A 19,218-nucleotide genomic window follows, 5' to 3' on the forward strand; every position below is an offset into this window, starting at 1 on the left:
CAACACAAGGCTTGACAGCTCGACTATTAGTGTCACAATGAACACGTAAGCACGACGATACGTTATTTTAGGGATACGCCTTTGATCTTATAGGTCGTTTAGAAAAAAACTTTGTGTCTAGGCATATGAAAAGCCGCTAAAAGGTATTTTTTGTGACCAATTTTGTTCCAATTAGTTATTCCTTTTCGTTTATTTTTATTACATGCATGGCAACATTTTTCTTCCCACACAATATAGTCCACGTTAATTTTTGTCAACAAAATCCTAAAATTTGAATTGCTTTGTCAAAATTCTTAGATGCCTGATAAATTACACAAGAAAAACAAAAGCAAACGTGTTTGCTTGAAAGCACACATGAAAAAAATAAGGATTTCGTTGAAATGTGTCGCCTATTGGTTCATTTTTGTATTTCCGAACAATTTACCATTGTGTTTACGGAAAAACGAAGCACCATGTATAGTAAACTTTTGGGAAACGTATACAGCATAAATTTTTTTGTTTCTGTAAAGTTTCGAGTTTATTTAAAAATATATTTTAAAAACACAATAGAGATTGATATCAATACGAAAAATTGCAACTTTTTTTCTTAAATGAGCCACAACAATCAAGATAAACCTGACACAATAAATTCGCTTCAGTGGCCACTAGATGTGGAAACAGAAACTGCAGAAGAAGTGCCTATTGGCGGCAAGTGCGTGCTGCGTCTTGGTCCGTGTTGCCTACGTCTGTGGTGGGCTTTTGGGACGTCCGCATCATGGAAGTCAACGAGATGATTAAGCGGCAACTTGTTTAGTTCTATTTCAGTCTTGCATTGCATGCCTGCAATAAAACAGTTTGCAAAGCTCCTACTAACATGGTACTAGCTATTGATATTGTCAGATATGACCGATCGTCACGACGGTAGCGTGGCCGAGCGGTCTAAGGCGCTGGTTTAAGGCACCAGTCATTTCGATGGCGTGGGTTCGAATCCCACCGCTGCCAAATGTTTTTGTTAAGTTACATACACCATTTTTTTTGGAGATGTTTTACCAATTCATCACAAACCACGTTATTAAAATAATAACGTTATAGAAAATTGTAAACAGGGCAAATTTATGCAAACGCTGGACCTTAAAAACCTATTGCTCACTGACATATGGGCGGCCAGAAGGGTCATAATTCGTCTGAATCAACACGTTGCTTATTCGGGACACGTAGGCTAACGAAGCGTGCGTCGAGACCTACCAATCTCTCTATTTCGTTTAATCCAAAATAGCTTAACGTGCAGTACAAATTTGGTACCTTAAACCAGCGATTAATAAGCAGCATGTTGGTTAAATAAGAAGCGTGTTGATTCAGACGAATTATGACCCTTCTGGCCGCCCATACTGACAACTTTGGTTTTGTGGATCGACTATGTTTTCCTTCATTGCAAAAAGATTGTATCGTAACTTTTTGCACGGTAAAGGTTGCCGATCATTGAACCAAACGATTGCTGTTTCAAAGTGGATAACAGTGGAATGTGAAAACCATGTTAGGGTAGGTGTTTTTATACTCTTTTGATACAAACCTGATAACACAGTACACATAGCATATTTGTACCTTTGTCATGCATTCTTTTACTCATTGGCATGTTATTCGAAAATGAAACTGAATCCGTGTCCTGTAACGAAATTTGTTGATAGTAATTTTATCGCCATGTAAAAAAACATCCTTACCCTGATTGCAAGTGCTTGGAAGGGTGAACACAAGTTGCCAAACCGTGACGTTGTTTTTCGATCAACATAACCGACTCTTTGGCGCCTCTGTTGACGAGTAGCTGTTTTTTTCGTCAAATGTAGTTCAGCTCTAGATCCGAGAATATTCTGTAAAAATATGTTTTTATTCGTATCGGACGAAATTTGGTAAGAAGTAATATCTGTGGATTTCAATCAAATTAGCCTATAAACAACCGTTTGTTACAAAACAAATGCAATGCTGCAAAACGAACAAAAGCACACATATGTGACAATTAATACCTTGTTTGGGTTTGGCAGCTGTATGTCGGCATTTTCTTTAGCTTTGTTTTCGTAATATTGACGTTCAGTGTTTGAAAAAACTTTTGAAGTCGAAGCAGGATGAAATGTAATTTGTGTTTCGACAGATGTAGAAATAGATTCTGACTTCAGGTTTTCGACAAAACCTTTTTCGGGATGCGAACTATCATTATTTGGATTGTCGTCAAGTTGTTTGGGAGTATTTTCAGTGTCCGTCACTTAAAATACAGACTGGTTGTTGCAGAAGTTATAAATAACCTAATAATAACAATCACCTTTGGCAATATGTGGGTTGTTACATTTAATCTATTTTGGGTATCTAATAGCTGAACAAATAATACAAAACGTATCATATTTATACCTCCTTTTTCTTGCTGCTCTGATATAGATTCTGCTAAACCTTCTTCGGTTTTAACGTTTTTGTCAAGTTTATCTTCATCTTCTTTTCCCCCTAGTGTTTTTTCCAAGTTAACTTCCGCTAAAGTTGATTTTGCGGCTTGCGTCAAATGAAAAAAATCACATTGTAGCAAATACACCCCAAATATATTGGTGTAAAACTAATTCCAACAGTATGTTCAACAGGTGCGAGCATTAAACAAGAACAAAAATGTTTTACTTCTAAAAATTTTTAACGTTGAAAAAACGTTTTGTACTATTTTAAACACAACAGGTAACTATTTTTTTTCTTCCTACCGGCTTTAATAGTTTTTTTGATCTCTTGTGCATGGCCGGCGTCGGGCAAACTCACGACTTCTCCCCACGGATTCCTGCAACCCAAAATGCATCTGATTGGTCGGTAAGAAAATAAGAAACTTCAAAAGAATGTGACAACTTAAATGGTGTACTTTGTTACATAAAACAAGAGGAAAAGTTTTGTCACAAATGCGTGTTTACCCACATTGGATATTGGTAAGTTGACGGTTTCTTTAAATTCCATTTCTTTTTTTGGCCAAAAGTTCCAATCAGACGACCCTCCAACGTCCATAAACGAGCATTTTTGTCGGTCGATGCTGTAACTATCATGGCCTGCATTTCATGTTCAATGAAATTGATGCTTACAATTGCACCGTCGTGTGCCCTCCAGTGGTAACAGCAGAGTGGTTTTTCCATTTGCAATCCCTTTGAGATGGAACACAAAATCATTACCAACAAAATCATACCATATTATAACTAACATGACCAATTTGCAACATTGACAAACATTTTAGGTTCTGGAGGAATGGATGAAACTTTTCAGGTATTAACTTTTCAGACAGTATATCTACGTCAAAAACCTGCTGTTGATCTGTGACACAGTATTCCTCCACATCCCAAACAGAAATGGAACCAGACGTGTCGCCCGTTATTAAGTAGTTGTCATCCGGCGTGCTGCACATGGCCAGGACGGATGCATCACCCGCAGTGGCGCGAAAATTTCCTGCAAAGTAGGTTTCGAATAAAAAATAAAATGAGGAGTGGAATTTGCGTGAACCCAAATTTGAATATTTCAAAATGACAAAACTGAAACTAAAGTTTTAAAACTTGCATTTAAACATTATTCGTTATATAAGGTACGAAGAGCACACATGTTTCAACACCTACTCGCTATTGCTATTATGGCTAATTGTGACATCATAATTTATTTAAAGCGAAACCGCAAATGAAAAACCATATCTAAATTTATTTTTTTACCTCCCGTTAAAGCGGTTATTGCGAAAACTCTTGGTGAATTTATTAATTCAATTTCAATGGTGATCAAAGAAAGTTGTCTTAGATTTTATTTCAGACTTCTGAGTTCTAGTCACTGTATTGTTCTATAACTCCATAAAATAAATACGTTTTAGTCACTGATGGACCTACATTGAATGGATACGTATACGAAAAAAGGCCTTACCAAGCAATACGTTCCTTCCGAACAAACACCACCAGTATAAAGAACCAGTTTCACTACTAATGAGGATCGCGCGGTTTTTGTGTGGATGTTTTGCTCGTTCTGCGAGAAAGTGAAGTGCGTCAATCGGCTGCGGTGAGTCTCTGCGAAATAAAATCACAACATCAAATAGAAAAAAATATCAAGAACCCACTTTTTAGAAACACTGTATGGACTACAGATGAGAACAATTACCATCAAATCGTCTATGGTTGTATTATTAAATACTTAGTTTAGTACAAGAAAGTAAAATGCCTCCTATTCAAAGTTTAAAATTGCAACAAATGAAGGTGTATTGTTACAACAACATAAACAAAAGATCAAAGCAGCAATTTTGCTTACCCGCTGTCTTTATGTCGACCCTCGCGAAGTTTAAGGTAAACCTGTTGCGTCTCCTCGTTCCAAACGATAATACATCCATCATAACTCCCGGTGGCGAGAAGGTTTGGGGGGCAATGTGTAGCCGTTAGTATATCATCCTGATAAAAAGAAGTGAATGCAATGTTTGCCTCACATTCGGCCATGAACAATTCTACTGCATGAAATATGACCGACTGCTTTAAACGGCGTCTGCCTAAAATAACTCTAGAATCTTTCAAGATTGAACAGACATGTCATGTTAAAATACATGTCCCGACCAAAATCGCGATGCGACATGAGAATAAGTTAATGTCCGGTTAGCAACAATTTTCTGTTTTGTGGACTTCCGGCTTATCTTTCACCTACCTCATGAAGTTGACCTGATTTCCAATTCATTTTGGCTGGGATATTCACTGTCTAAAAAACATTTTGTAGCTGTGAATATAAAAATTGATGAAAAGTTTTCTTGAACTTAAAGGAATGCAGCAAAGCTGGATCACAGTCAATTTTTCCAACAAGTTAGCTTCTGAAGCTCAGTCAGTAGAGCAATGTTCCAGTAAGTCCTGGGTTTTGAGTTCAAACCTCACTAGGAGTATCATATTTCGTATCTTGCTTCGACTAGTCAGGAAAAAGTGATTTTTGATCCAGTTTGGCTGCAATACCATTATGTTTAAAAAAGTGATTGGACGAACGGAACTACGAAATGGTTTCCAACAAAACTGTTTGAACAATAACTCTTTACATCTGGATCTGAATCGTCGTAAATTGCCAGTTTTCTACTCCATCCAACTGAAAGAATTGTCCTGTCTTGAAATGACATGATTGCTGCAACTTCAGCCTCACCCACAGCTTCCAGTTCATGAAGACAGTTTCCGTTTTGAAAGTTCCAAACCTTGCAAAGTTAAATAGATTGTATTTCCTATTGGCGCACCATACATTTGCAAAACTGGAATAATGCAAAACTAATGCAAACAAGAGCGGAAAATCACAGAACAAAAATTGTAAATTCATGGCTTCTGACATAAAATTTCTTGATACACCGTGTTCTTTAAACTATAGAAAAACTATATTCAAAAACATAAGCAACTTCCAGGTGTTGGTTTACGTTTAGTTTTTGTAGTTTTGTTACCTTGATCGTTCCATCTCTTGCACCTGTAAAAAGTCTTCGTCTGGTGTTGTCAAACGACAAACATGTGATCTCTTCCTGTTCGTGAGCGTTACTAAACGTTAGAGATCTCGAACCAGTTTCAACATCCCAAACAGAAACTACAGAGTTGTCGCTTCCACTGACAACCTAAAATGTATGTTTGATATTCAACAACATCGGGATTTTCCGACAATATTTCCCCAAAAAAAGACCTGGTGAAAGAGGGGATTGTAAATCGCTGCGCACAAGGGGGCGTCGTGAGTAGTCGGTTCCTCAGCTTTGGGTTCAAGTTTTCCCATTTTTAATAAAGCGACACTGTCGTTGCACGTCACAGTCATCAGATCGTGTGGAGATGGAAACAGACTAAGTGGAAACTCGCCTGAACATTTTCAAAAAGCAAAATTTAAAAAAGGTTTGATAATCATAATTTATCGATCCCTTAATAAAGCAATGTGTGTTATTGTAAAAGTAACGCATTGACAAAATGTTATCTTTTCTCGTTCCTATTACCATGGTCAGGAATTCGTCCGGGTTGCAGTGTGGGAAACTTCGGCGAAACAGTTTGCAAGCAATGATGTTCTTTAATGTCCCACACTTTAATAACCTAAAAACCAACACATATAAAATTATTTCTTGATTTAAATAATATAATACTATATTTTAAAGTGGTTTTGTTAAGCAACACTTAATGCACAATTTGACGCCATTTTTAATGGCAGTGTTCTAAATTTTAAATTTTTATTGCGCCTGGTCACTTAGGAATTTAGGCCATTTGGCCAAACAAAAAAAGGAATGTTTCCAATGCCAAAATTGTTTGAAACTGGTCAACTTAAACAAATTATTACTTGAAACAAACACTAACCACGTCTTTGGAGTATGTTATAACCTGTCCATATGCTTCATTGATAGAAACGTCGCATATACCGGTGCTGTGACCTTGCAATATTGTGATTGGTCTTGCTACTACATACGGATTCCAGATCCTCACGAGATGATCAAGACTTCCCGTCACAAGGATGTTTAATGTCTTGCTGTAGTCGAAACATTCAACCCCCTACGTAATAAATCTTTCGTTGCCTATGTTGTTTTGTCCAAGCGTAGTTTCAAGTATAAATGAAACAAAAAGACAGAGTCATTTCAATGAAACAGAAGTCATATTTTCCTAGACATTTAAACAAACCTTGTTTAGTTTGAAAACATATGGCCGTTTCTTTCGTTTTATATCCATTAGCACGAGCGAGGTGTTCGGTGACATAGAAGAAGATATTATTACATCACTATGCGGGACGTACATGATCCGTCGTACAACGTCATCATGTACATTGCCCACGCACTCATAACTGACAAAGTTATGGTGCTCGCGTAATTCCTACAAATAAATAGTAAACATTTAATAAGTAACAGCAAGCTTTTCAGCAACAACGCAGCTCCTCACGTTGAAATATATCCGTTGCGTCCCTTGTTGGGGGCTAAATGGCTTCTGAAAAAGTCTCGACTGTGGCGAAAAGAAATGAAGAATGTGAGCTGCGCCGGTATCATCACCGAAAAGCAACATCGAATGGCCGTTTCTCATTGATTTGTTATACCAGTAGTAAGCACAAATCGGTACGTTCGGGATTGCTGCAAACAAACGAAAAGTATTGCCAAGTTTTTTTTCTTTTTTCTTCGGCTTTCAATGTCATCACGTCCTCATTCCCGGCGCATTTCAGGATGTTTAACGAACTACCCATGTTTATTCCCATAGCAAGATTTCACAACAGCATTTTTTTCATATCTATCGGTCCTCAAAGTAAGTTGGACAAGCGATACATGAGACCGATCCAATCCCTGGAGACTGATTCGAGAGGAAGTGCAGTCTTATGATGTTTTTTGGACAATGTCTTTTAATGCCTCTTGCACCTTCTTCAGCAAACTTCCTTGTACCAGCCTGGCTTCGAGCCTTTTGCTTTGGCACTAATGTGTTTAAAACTAACTAACGGTCACTTGCCAATTTATGAAGTTGCTTATTCAAATAGAATGTTATATCAATACAATTACTTTAATAAAATTTGGGCCAGAATTAAGTTTTACTAATCACTAGTAATCAAGGCTTTTGTAGTTTACCATAAAGACAAAACTCGACTGTATAAATCGAGGTCGACACGTCATAGAAGTAGATTTCCCGACTGCTCGTCGTCAGCGCCACCTTCTGGTTGTTTCTCATGTACACAACGTCGGTAACCCATGTGTGAAACCTTCGTCTCGGCCCTTGCTGCTGGTCGTCCATGACGTCATTCGCCAAGTTGTACGTCTTTTGCGACAGTAATTGTTAGAGCGATGATATACGATATCGGGTGAGTTAGCTGCAGCATTTAAATTATGGTAATAGTATTTCTGACGGTAAATTTAGAGACCAGTGTGGTTTAAAACTTTATTTGTACTAGCTACAAGAAAATAAGACATACTTTTAGAAGACGGAGTTCAAAGTCCCATACTCCGATAGCTCCAACCTTACTGATTGTTAATAGTCGCGGTGGATTTTCCAACATAATGGATTTTGTTGTTGTTTCTTGCTGAAAATATCACCAGAAGGAAGGTCAAACCGGAAAAATCAGGGTTTAATTAAATGTAACTATAACTGTGGCGTAAACTAAAACCAGCTATAATAGAAATTATACTACCTTGTTGTGAAATATTTGCTTGACAATGGCAGCTGATGTGAATGGAATAGGGTTAAGCTTCTGAATGTGTTCAACTTCTCGCATTTGTAGCAACATATAAGTACAGAATTCATTCCAATCCACGTAACCGTCGCACGCTGTATCAACCTTTTTCGGATATGAAAAGCTTAATGATGATTTTTTGATATTTAAGAAACGTGGTTGGAAATTAAGTATATTGATTTTGCAATACCTAATTACCTAAATGAAACGACGAAAACAAAACAATTCACTGCACAGAGTAGTAATCAACAAAAGAATGTAAAATATTTACTATAGTTGGTTTACGTTACCATAGCTATAATACTAGCCTTGTGAAAAAGCATTTCCATTTGGTCATTCCACCTTGTTGTGCCCAGCATTCCAGAGATGGTTGCTGTAAATTCTTGCAAGTTCATCATGCCAGGAGCTTGTTTTACTTCTTCATTTTCATCTTCTGCAGGAGCACCAGCTGTTAAAAGCCGCAACCGTAATATTCATGAGGAACGTTTGTCTTCGCCTCAATAATGTCGATAGACTCAACAAAAACGAAAAGGTGGAAAATTATTTTACCCAGTTTTGTTTTCTTGTCAATTTCTTTACTCTTGACATTTTGAGGAGTATGGGACTTGAATATTTGCAATAATTTCTGCAGGTGATGCAACTTGATGTGTTCCTCTAAGCGTATGCTGCTGTCAGAACTGCACAACAACAAAAAAGGACAAAGCGATTATATAGCAGATTGCAAAATAATAGGGGGGCAAGTGTGCATTCAAACATTGCTCTTGCGATTACGAAAATGTTTGATACAACAGTTAATTGCTAGTGGTTGGGTGGAAGTTATACCTTAACCACAACGCTGTGGACCCATACCCTTCAATAGCACAATGCACGTTAAACCTCAGAAACAACCTTGGTGTTTGTTACGGAAACGACTTACAGGTTGATTTGCCACCGTGAAAACTAACACATACCTGAATATTAATCTTATATATTGTGCTTCTACAAGACTGATTGTCATTTTCACCAGAACCAAAAATACGCCTGTGCGCCAAGTAGGATTATCACAATAGTGTCTAGTGTACTGCAGTAAGACAAACTCCTTTTGCTTTAGTTTGCATCAAACTACCTTTCAACACCACTAAAGAAAAGTTGACAATCCTCTACGGTTACAGTGATCAACGTGCTTGGTGTTTTGCTTGTGGCCGGGAATAGACAATAGTTGGCATGATGCGAGTTTTGATTACATGCGTATGGTACAAAAAGGCTTTCAAGTAACTAGCAACACAAAACAAGAGTCTCCAATGAAACACTACTATTTAAAATAAACATATTGTCAATTTCTAATGCAAACATCTGTCTTTATCCAACCATGTTTACAATGCGTCATATTCACCAGTCATGCTAAATGTCGTCTTGGCTATCACAGGAATAAAAAAGTGTAAAGCATTTATAAACAACTCACCTGCGAAAACTTATGTCGCTTGAAACTTCGCTTGGAGCATTTGGAATTCTCGGAACTCGACTCGACAATGAATTATACGAACTTACATCCATGTTTTTTACGCAAGTTCACATTAATCTAAATTTTTCCTCACATGAAAGTTTTAAGATTCTTACAAAGAACCAAAAGCAAAAATCCAGGAATTACACATCTTTGTCAGGTCAACCAACGACTGCTTTTTAGGAATTTCGGTTATGTTTACCTCTACTCAATTTCCGGCATTTCGTGTACGTGGGCTAGCCCTGAGAAATTGTGTGACATTATTTTAAGGTGTTTGCAAAGTTCATAAACAACAATTCTTGTTAGTCAAAAATAAGAAGGATGTGGCAGCCCGCAAGGTTTGCTGTGCTGTAAAACCAAATCACCCTAAAATATTTCACCATCCCCGCAAACATTTTATTCACACTGGGGTTACAGTGCATGTGACACGGTCATGGCAACTTTGCGTAAAACTGGAGGTACATCTACAACACACATATATCCAAAGTTTTTCGGTTCTACGTCAACCAAAAAAACGCCATACAAGGCGCTCGCATCAAAAAAGGGGAAGGCGCCTTATATTGCAGATATCAAATAGTTTCAAAAATAGGAGAATCCACAAATTACGTTACCTCAAAATTCAGGACATGGTTTTACAACATAAAAAAATATGTCAATGTGAAGTCACAAACCCAAGGCTTATTTGTGATTATTTGTGACCCTGATTATCGGAAGACCAAAGGGTCTAGCAGCAACGACACTACTCCGTACTTCGACAAGACGCGGATGATGCGTTTCTTTGCGCAATGACATTATGACGTCATTTTAGGTTGGATGTCATGACTTTAACCTCACCTTTGTGTTGACTTTAATTTGATGATTCCAACATTTCTAGTTACGAACTATATTGCGAAAAATACAGAAGTGGTTGATTGTGACGAATTAATCATATCACTTATGACGCGAAATCGGAGGCAACTCTACTGCCAGACAAAAAGTGGTACCAAGACAGAATAACTGTGTTGCATAATCGGTTTTTCTCGGCAGGTATTATTACGCAAATAAATAAGACCTAATAGGTCGAAACAACGGCCATCTGTTTGCAGCTCAAATTAACATTAAACTCCGTTTGTCACAAACCGGTCGCCGTATCAAGCTACTTTTTTCGGCAAAAATGTTTAATTTAATTATTATTAAGTTTTATTTTTCCGTGTTACATGCACTTTAAGGAATACTTGTATACAAACAAGTTAGAGCCTATATTACATTTTCACACGAGAAAAACTTCGCACGTAAGTTAGCGTTTAACAACTGCACATGGCGGGCGGGTAATTGGTTGACGAACCGTTTCAATTGTTCAGAACAGACTAAGAGTCATTGAACATATATGAAAGTGGTACTCTGCCATGTTAAGTGCTTGCTCAGGTTTTCGCTATAAGTATACTGCACGCAAACAAGAATTTATTAGGAATTAAACTACTAGTTTATTGTCAAAATGCGTTTACTTTCAAAAACTTTGTTTTGAGCGTGTTATATAAAAAATGGCGTAATTGTGTTATTGTCGTTACGCATGGTCAATGAAGCGCATATACCAGTTTAATTATCACAAAATATATTGTAAAAACCAGCTCTTTTGCTTAAAACACTGTGTGTGGTGTTTTTTTAACAAGATGCGAGTGTTTAAATCGTAGAAAACTTTTCAGATATCGCCAAGCACAACTATCGTTTAAAAGCGGAAGTGAAAGTTAAGGGGGCGCATAAATAACATAAAAGAGAAATGTCGCAACTACCAAATTTCAGGTACCGGTATTTATACTCTTCTCATAGTAGCAATAATGGTATTTACAATCCATTTATTGAGATAAACACATATTTTAGCGCAGACTTACTACTTTTACATGTAATGGAAATTAATTACGATGAAAAAAAAACGTTAAATATACTTCGCGCGTTGTCCCTCGCTCAATTATTTCCAATACAAGCACAAACAGGAACACGACAAAAAATATGTACTAGTACCAATCCGTCGTACTGTCGTCCATTGCATGTTCATGTTAATAACGCCTCTTTCACAACTTTTTACCTTCAAGTGTGTGTTTGATGGCGTTTAATATTTACCAAACATTTGTCTCAGAATATGAAGTAAAACTGCACTGCAGTTTTTAGACAAATATGCCTCATGTACCAACAAAGTTCAAACTCATTTAAGGGTAAAACACATTTCCTCAATTACTGTGTCAATATCGGATGAAACTGCACCTACATCCTATACTTATATCGCAAGACAAAATGACCCGACGTGCTAAATCGCGACATCACAACATTGTACAGACACATGAACCCAAGACAATATTGACAATCTTACCAAAACATTTACACTGGACGACCATCGCGTCAACCCCTTATTCACGTCGCATTCACTCGCTGAGAGTCTACAAAATGCGTCACCATGACAATCAACAGCGCGTCGGGTTAATGATTAATAGGCGACAAAGGGCACCCCAGTGCGCACACAAGTTCCTTACCTGCTGTAGTCGTCCGAGACAGTGCTTTCTGCTCGGCTGTAGTTGGATGCGGCCGATTCCAAGTCACGTCTCTAGGAAAATGATGCAGTTAAGGAACACGTTTTCAAAAGTTATTCGGAATCCAATAAGGATTTTAGTTTCGATGTATTTTCACAAAAGTCAATTGTTTGCTCATAAAAAAAACTTGCACATAAAACAAAAAATATATATGCACTGCATGTGTCATAATGGCGGGTTTCCAATTTGTTGGATGCAATAAATTGAAATATTTTTTATGTTCAAAAAGGTTTAACTTGAAAAGGAAACCCATTGGTGAAATACTAGAAACATGTGATTTTATTTCTTTTGCACATTTACAAACAAAACAAAACGTATTATATCTAAATTTGTTACCGGACTTAAACATCTTCTCAAAAGGCGATCGTTTTCGTTCTGGATTGAATTGACTCTCCGTTCATATCGTCGCTTGGTGGTGTGAGAACGGTAGCGGGATGCGATGTTAACTGGATTCGCTATTGAAGTACGCGCTAAGGTTCGACTTGCCCAATTTTCTGGACCTTAAACAAAAATGCGGAATGTTTACTAAATAACACATGGTTACTTATGTGTTCAATGAATAGTTTTAGTGCCATATTTCTAAACAAACTTTAACTTCTCAAAACACTGTGTTTGAAATATTGCAACAGAAATCATGTCGTATTTTTGAAAAACAGCTTTGTGACGAAATACTGTGATGATCCACGGTTTATTGCGCCTTCATATATACCACTACATGGGGATTTTAGGCCTATCCGCTTAGTAATAAAAAAACTCGGTTTGTAGTTTAAATGCCAAAAGGCAATTCATACTTTGCTGTCGTATCAGATGTAAAGATTTGGATCTTTGCCAATAATGCGGCATCTTGAAATCATCATCCTCCGCTTTTTTTGCGTGCCAAGAGACAGCCCGGTCATTGGTGGAAAGGTAATAGTTCTCCTCGCCCTCCAAACTGAACAAACAATGCATATAGGTCACTGGTTGAGTCCTTTTATATGGTCACCTATCTAATTTATTTTTAGATTGTTAAACAATAACAAAAACACTTTACTGAAAAAATGGATTTGTTCCTAAACAGTACATGCCAGCATATTACTGTAGTACTGGCATTCAAGCCCATGCCGGGACTTACCGACCTCATCAGTGGGTCCCATATTTCTAATGTTAAATATTTAAGATGCGCATTACTGTTAAGTTTACATACATCCCCTAATAGTATGTTATCGTAGCAAAATGCAGGATCAACACGGGTATATTTAAAAGATATCAGTCCAGTTTCCTGATAGTTCTGTATTGCGACCTATTGCTTTACTGACCACATGTTACTATAGAAGTTCAAATAGACTGTTGATCTTGCATTTTTTCGGCCTAATAGAGTGCTGTGATTAATTCACACTGGTACGCAAGCGCTTAACTTGCCTGGCGATCGATTTTTAAAAATACCTGGGTGTGGGCGATTCTTCCAAATATGCTGTCGGTATACTTCTACGGCAACTCAAGGTGCTGTGCATATTTTGGCCTAAAAGCTCCATTATAATTTTTTTCTGGCAAACACTATATGTTCAGATCATTAGATTAATGGCTTTCGATTATTAAAATGGAAAGTGCACCAAGGCCTTTACGAATGAAGTACCACACCTATACAAACACCTATTCAACTTCCTTCCGCATTTCTAAAGGCCCAAACCAACAATATGCTCGATGTAAGTGGACCTTTCGAAGTAGCCTATATGTGCAATGACATCAGTAACTTCAAAAAAATAGGAGCACAGCACATAATAAAAACTGGAATATACGTTTTGTGTCATACAATTGACATCTGTTTCCAAGAAACAAAGTCTCGACTAGTATATTTTAGTACAATTGCCATCCAGACTTTTGCATACTTCGCTACACCAATGGGTGAGTGATTATCAAGGCCCTGGTTTATCTGTATTGCGATTTAGGTCGTGTTTCACGTGAATAAGCACATGGGTTGTGAATTAGTCGTGTTATTGTAATGTTCCTTGCCGCTAAATAAAAGTCTACAAAAGATTAATTTGAGTACTAAGTCCAATGACTTGTAACTGTAACTCTATGTCAGGGTGTAAACAGCAAAGTAAAACTTTTCACATAACTTTGCTACTTTTTAACTGAAAATACGCAATTTAAAACATGGATTAGTCTGTTCTTAGACTCACTTTGTCCTACGCTACACTTATCACTTCGGAAATGAACAATACACACCACCGCATCTACATGTTTTTGCGGCCGTTACCGAGGTTATGTATAAGCCTCACTGAAGGAGTACATGAGCATCTATGTTGGTGTGTGGTTTTCTTTCAATCAAACGGCAAGATATTTGCCCTGACCAAACACAAGAATGTTTTTGAATAGAGTGCGCTAAACTTTCGATTCTTTCGAGACGAAGAGTATATTAAATCGTGACGTGTATGTTTGGTTTGTGTACATGGAGGTTACGGCGTTGGAATGAGTCATAAATCAAAGAGTGTTTTTGTTATATTGGCATTGGCATATCCTGAAGTACAATCACCTCAATTTAATGAAAGTTTTCTTTTATTAATTGCATGATTTACAGGAGGCACATATAACATTATTTTATTCTCATATTTTAATTAGTCGGAGTATATAAAGCATTTTTCCTGGTAAGAATGTCACGTTTTAAATCCTTCGTATATGCCTGATTGTCAGCTTGTAGTGTTGTAATGGACACTTAGCAGTAAAATAACAATACGCAGATGAGTTTATACACAAGAACAGAGATAATTTTTTCCTTTAAATGTTCACAGAATTGTTAGTACAAAGCTTCGAAATTGCAAATCTGTTTATTAAATGGAAAATTAAGCAAAGTTAATGATCCGAGTTACATTAGATAGCGATTTAAAATAGTTTCATATTTTTCTTGTTGTCCTGATGTTTTTGAGGGATTCCCGTTTGTAAAGACAAAAGCCTCGCAATCCTCCAATGTGGCGACTCCAACCTTTATCTTAGCACCAAGCTCACTAGAAAAGCTGGAGTATCGTTCCTTTAAAAATGCAGAAGCACAACTTTAATTAGAAACTATTCATCACCATCATGTCTGCCTTCTTCAAATATTCAAAGTTTTAATATGTTCGCCGAAAAGCCCTTCCTGACCTTTTTCATTTTGTCCAGGATGCCGTCTTCATGAAGTTTTGCTGCAACTTTTAACGCTTTGGCAAAGCAATCCATCGCGCCAACATGAGAAATCAACATGTCCACCACATCAGTCGACTCGCGACGAACTTTGCAATCAAAGTTTAAACCTCCAGGAGCAATTCCGCCTTGTTCTAAAACTACCTAAAATGCAAGCATATGTGATTTGTGTCACAATGCAGCTGAAACTAAAAGCATCCTTAACAAAGGCTTGGTTAATCTTTAAGTAGCTTAAACAAAGGCGTGGTGTACATTATGTTAGTAGTTGTACATTTTTACAAATCGTTATTTCTTCTTATGCTTTTTTGCCAATGCCTTGTAAATATATTAGATTATCCGTATTTTATATCACAGCTTAGCTTCTAAATGTCATAATGCTCTTTGAGAAAGTATTACTTTTGTCAATTAAATGCGAGGTGCCCAGTAATCATGTTGTAGAAAAAGAGTATCTTAAAGTTTATCCATTTTCGGAAAATATTGCCTCCCATTCGACAAAACAAGTTGATGAAATAAATAACGGTTACTTTGACATAAAATAACCACAAGGAACTGTAGGATTTGCTTTTGGGCTGAACTAAAATTATGGCACAAAGTAAAAAAAAATTTCAATTTTACTTTCATGATCATTGTTGCGTTCTTAACATCCATTGGAAATTGGTCAGTGTCCCACCCTAGATCAGGAGAACCTGTGTTGGAGTCAATTGAACCCAGAAGAGAAAAGGCTGACGCCATAGCCACATCATGTTCGTGGCAATGGCCGGCCAATGTCGTGTGGTTAGGTTCGATGTTAAGCTGAGTAGAACAAATGTGTTTGTTTTAACTTTTAGCTGGTATAAAATCATACACATAAATTATTTTCCTTCAGCCTACCTTGAAGTCTTTATCCAAGCCATAAGTTTTGAGAAAGGCAATGACTGTCATGGCATCTGTTAATTTTTTTGTTTATACTTAAACGTGTAATGAAATATATTTAAGCCCAATAAAAATTAAAGTATGTAGTACACTATATTTAAATAATTTAGTGTGCCACTTCGCTCGGATCATTTAATCTTTAGTGATATATGCTATTTGCAATGGCATACCAACCATAATCATATTGATGCTTCGTGGGTTCCTTTGGCTTCGGCTCAATAAGAAATTGTCCAGCAAAGCCAATCTGCTTTTTGTAAGCTACAACAGAATGTATCGTTTACAGAAACTAAAAAATACATTTTTTTTTTGATAAAATCGTTTTATGACTCATTTTTTAAACTCGTAATTTTATTTTTTGTAAAACTAAGTTATTTGAAGCAGTGTCTTCTTAAACAGTCATACTAACCAAGAACCATTTTAAAAAAACTAGCCATCTGGTCAATTTCGGTGCGTAGATTGGTATTGAGAAGTGTGTGGTATCCCTCACGCCCTCCCCAGAATACAAAGTTCTCTGCCCCCAACTTTTTTCCAACTTCCAGAGACTTTTTTACTTGGGCAGCTGCATAGGCAAATACGTGAAGGTCGGGATTTGTGGCGGCGCCATTGCTATACCTGTCGAAAGAAGTTTTGTAACTATGGGTACTCCAGAATATAATTAAATATTTTGTAATAATTTCTTATTTAAAACTCTGGTAAAAACATTAATGCCCCCAAGTGAAGTACTGAGATAACATGTTTGATACACCAAATATCGAAGTTACATTACACTTGATAACAAGACTAAGTTAAAACAAACTTCAACTTTATCTCATGAAACATTGCGGCAAAGTAGATTTTACTTTCTGCGATCAGCATTCAATGTCACCATTCAATATAGGTTTCCTCCACTACCATTACCTTGGGTGAGCAAATAGGTTGCAAGTGTTCCACAAAAGTTTAATTCCAGTTTGTTTCTGCAGGTCGCAAGCTAGATTCACCATGTGGTCAAGGTTTTCATTAGTTTCCTGGAGAGTACTTCCTTCAGGAGCTATGTCGCGGTCATGAAAAGACCAGTACTATATATACCAAGCAGTGTTTATATTTTGCCAAGTTGTAGGGCTTTTATTGGGTATTTTGTACATTTTAATTGCTTATATATTGCAATTTGTAAATTTCTGAAACAGCAAAATGTAAGTATTGTACCGACTGTTGCGTTTAACGCATAAATACCTTGACTCCCAACTTTGACATGAAGTCAAACGCCACTTTCATGCGACGTTCTGCGTTTTCAATGCTGTCGGTTGCGTCATCCCAGGGTCTCATTAATGTGGGAAAACCAAATGGATCAGCTCCTATTGTTAATGCACCATCCGAAACATTATTTTAGCATTAAATACACTTATTGTAACAAAATGATTGTTTACTAAAATGACATATACCATTTCAATTGATACATGACATAGTTTATAGCTGGAAATATTGCTTCGTATAAACGTGACATGTGTTTTGTACAGTTTTTTATTGTGTTTTGTGTTTCATATGTAAAAGTTGTGTTTAGTGATTTTTCATTATCGTTTCAAGAAAATCTTGAATGCAACAGGCGGGCCGGCCACACCGCCAGCAATAACAACTTTATTCGATATATAGTGCTTTATTGACAAGTACTTTAACCAATTTAAAAAAATATTATGTCTTATCATTGAAATGTCCGTCAAATCCGAAATCCTTCAAATTTTTTTGGGGTCAAAACGAAAAACATGTACTGCATTTCGTAACCACACGCCAATTGTAGAAACATATTCTCACCTGTGCCTCTAAATGTATGCCAGTAACAAACAGAGAACCTTAACCAATCTTTCATCTTTTTCCCCATTACCAATTCATCTTCGTTGTAATGGCGGTAGCAGAGAACATCTGTAACGGCCGCGTCTGGCTTGTATGGAATTTTTTCCAGGTCTAAAATTGTACAATTGTTCGTATTCACTCAACGTGTGTCATGCAACCTAATTTGGCCCGGACTATCGAATCGACCGAAAACGTGTTAATTGAGGATTATTAGGTATATATATTTTGCCTGTTTGTTAATTTGCAGCAATATTTAATATTTTGTTTAAGAAAGTATAGACGGGAAAGAATATTTAGCTTATCCAAGAACAGTGGCTGGGTGCAAAAATATGAGAATTTTTTGTATCCCCTTAATTAAGTGATGTAATTTTGTTTAGGCAATTTCAAAATCATCTTGATCTACTTTTCGTTGTCTTTGGGCCATTTCCTGTGACAGTCGGGCTTATAGGATAGAACAACATAGGCTACAAGCTATTGTTTACACTTACCCACAGGAAATTTATTCATTAACTTTCGGTTTTCATTTGACATTGAATTGCTTGATGCTGGAGCAAATGACGACATTATACTAAAATCACACGTGCTGTACTTCTGTCACTATTTTTTGTTGACATAAAATATAAGCTTAGAGTTACAAACACGAACACCGGTTTGTTCAACTACTACATAGCATTTCCAGCTGCATGTCAGCGAGTCTTGTAGTACACTCTAGTAGTCTACTATTGTTATTACCATATCGCCGTTAGGTTTGCTCTGACTCCAGCTAATTGATGCAACATTGCGGCACCCACGATGAAACGGTTTGGCACAGTTTTTTTCTGTGCTGTCAGCTGAGCCCAGGAAGTCAATTATTAGCCACCAACTGATAAGAGTTGTGCGCAGTCTGCAAAGCAATCAGCCAGTGGCAACTCGTGCCATAAAGAATCGCATGTCATTTCCGGTGTTTTACATGCTTCGTGAATACAAATGACTTGTATTGGACAATTTGAATAAAAGTATTATACAAAGGTGCTAAATGATATTTGCCATACAATGTTTGTTTCTTTTGCGACACAAGGATATTGTTTGGTAAATGAATGGGGTTCTAATTAAAATTTGATTGAATATGGGATGGAACTTATTTTTTTTTTGCTCCAGCAGCACTGCGAAACTTCC

General features: G+C 37.0%; 2 protein-coding genes and 1 non-coding gene across 7 annotated transcripts; 1 reads left to right on the top strand and 2 right to left on the bottom strand.

Annotated features, from left to right (window-relative positions):
- LOC145905630 (cilia- and flagella-associated protein 337-like) lies at positions 1-13,707 on the bottom strand. Of its 5 annotated transcripts, none has more exons than XM_082992878.1 (27): positions 13,597-13,707; positions 12,966-13,105; positions 12,511-12,674; positions 12,118-12,188; positions 8,683-8,810; positions 8,442-8,566; positions 8,092-8,238; positions 7,876-7,983; positions 7,535-7,721; positions 6,867-7,051; positions 6,612-6,800; positions 6,294-6,485; positions 5,942-6,035; positions 5,644-5,810; positions 5,414-5,578; positions 5,027-5,176; positions 4,651-4,701; positions 4,267-4,403; positions 3,889-4,028; positions 3,290-3,432; positions 2,914-3,134; positions 2,709-2,782; positions 2,377-2,511; positions 1,998-2,233; positions 1,698-1,844; positions 1,582-1,642; positions 1-819 (listed from the first exon to the last, which is right to left on the bottom strand). In XM_082992878.1, the coding sequence occupies exons 1-27, from the start codon at positions 13,683-13,685 to the stop codon at positions 635-637; spliced, it is 3,831 nt and encodes a 1,276-aa protein (XP_082849004.1). In that variant the 5' UTR covers positions 13,686-13,707; the 3' UTR covers positions 1-634. The 5 variants fall into 5 exon arrangements, with proteins under 5 accessions (XP_082849004.1, XP_082849005.1, XP_082849003.1 ...); XM_082992879.1 differs by having other exon boundaries at positions 2,377-2,493; positions 8,442-8,581; XM_082992877.1 differs by having other exon boundaries at positions 8,442-8,581.
- Trnal-aag (transfer RNA leucine (anticodon AAG)) lies at positions 900-981 on the top strand. The gene has a single exon. It is a non-coding gene; the product is annotated as a tRNA-Leu (tRNA).
- A 1,029-nt stretch (positions 13,708-14,736) lies between the features above and the next one.
- On the bottom strand, positions 14,737-18,655 carry LOC145906846 (xylose isomerase-like). Its single transcript, XM_082994318.1, has 10 exons — positions 18,552-18,655; positions 18,025-18,174; positions 17,449-17,570; positions 17,137-17,294; positions 16,646-16,851; positions 16,414-16,497; positions 16,198-16,253; positions 15,943-16,119; positions 15,289-15,471; positions 14,737-15,178 (listed from the first exon to the last, which is right to left on the bottom strand). Exons 1-10 carry the CDS (start codon positions 18,625-18,627, stop codon positions 15,017-15,019), a joined length of 1,374 nt encoding a protein of 457 aa, XP_082850444.1. The 5' UTR covers positions 18,628-18,655; the 3' UTR covers positions 14,737-15,016.
- Positions 18,656-19,218: the final 563 nt, after the last annotated feature.

This window comes from Ascidia mentula, chromosome 6, assembly GCF_947561715.1.
Source record: "Ascidia mentula chromosome 6, kaAscMent1.1, whole genome shotgun sequence".
Lineage (NCBI taxonomy): Eukaryota > Metazoa > Chordata > Ascidiacea > Phlebobranchia > Ascidiidae > Ascidia > Ascidia mentula.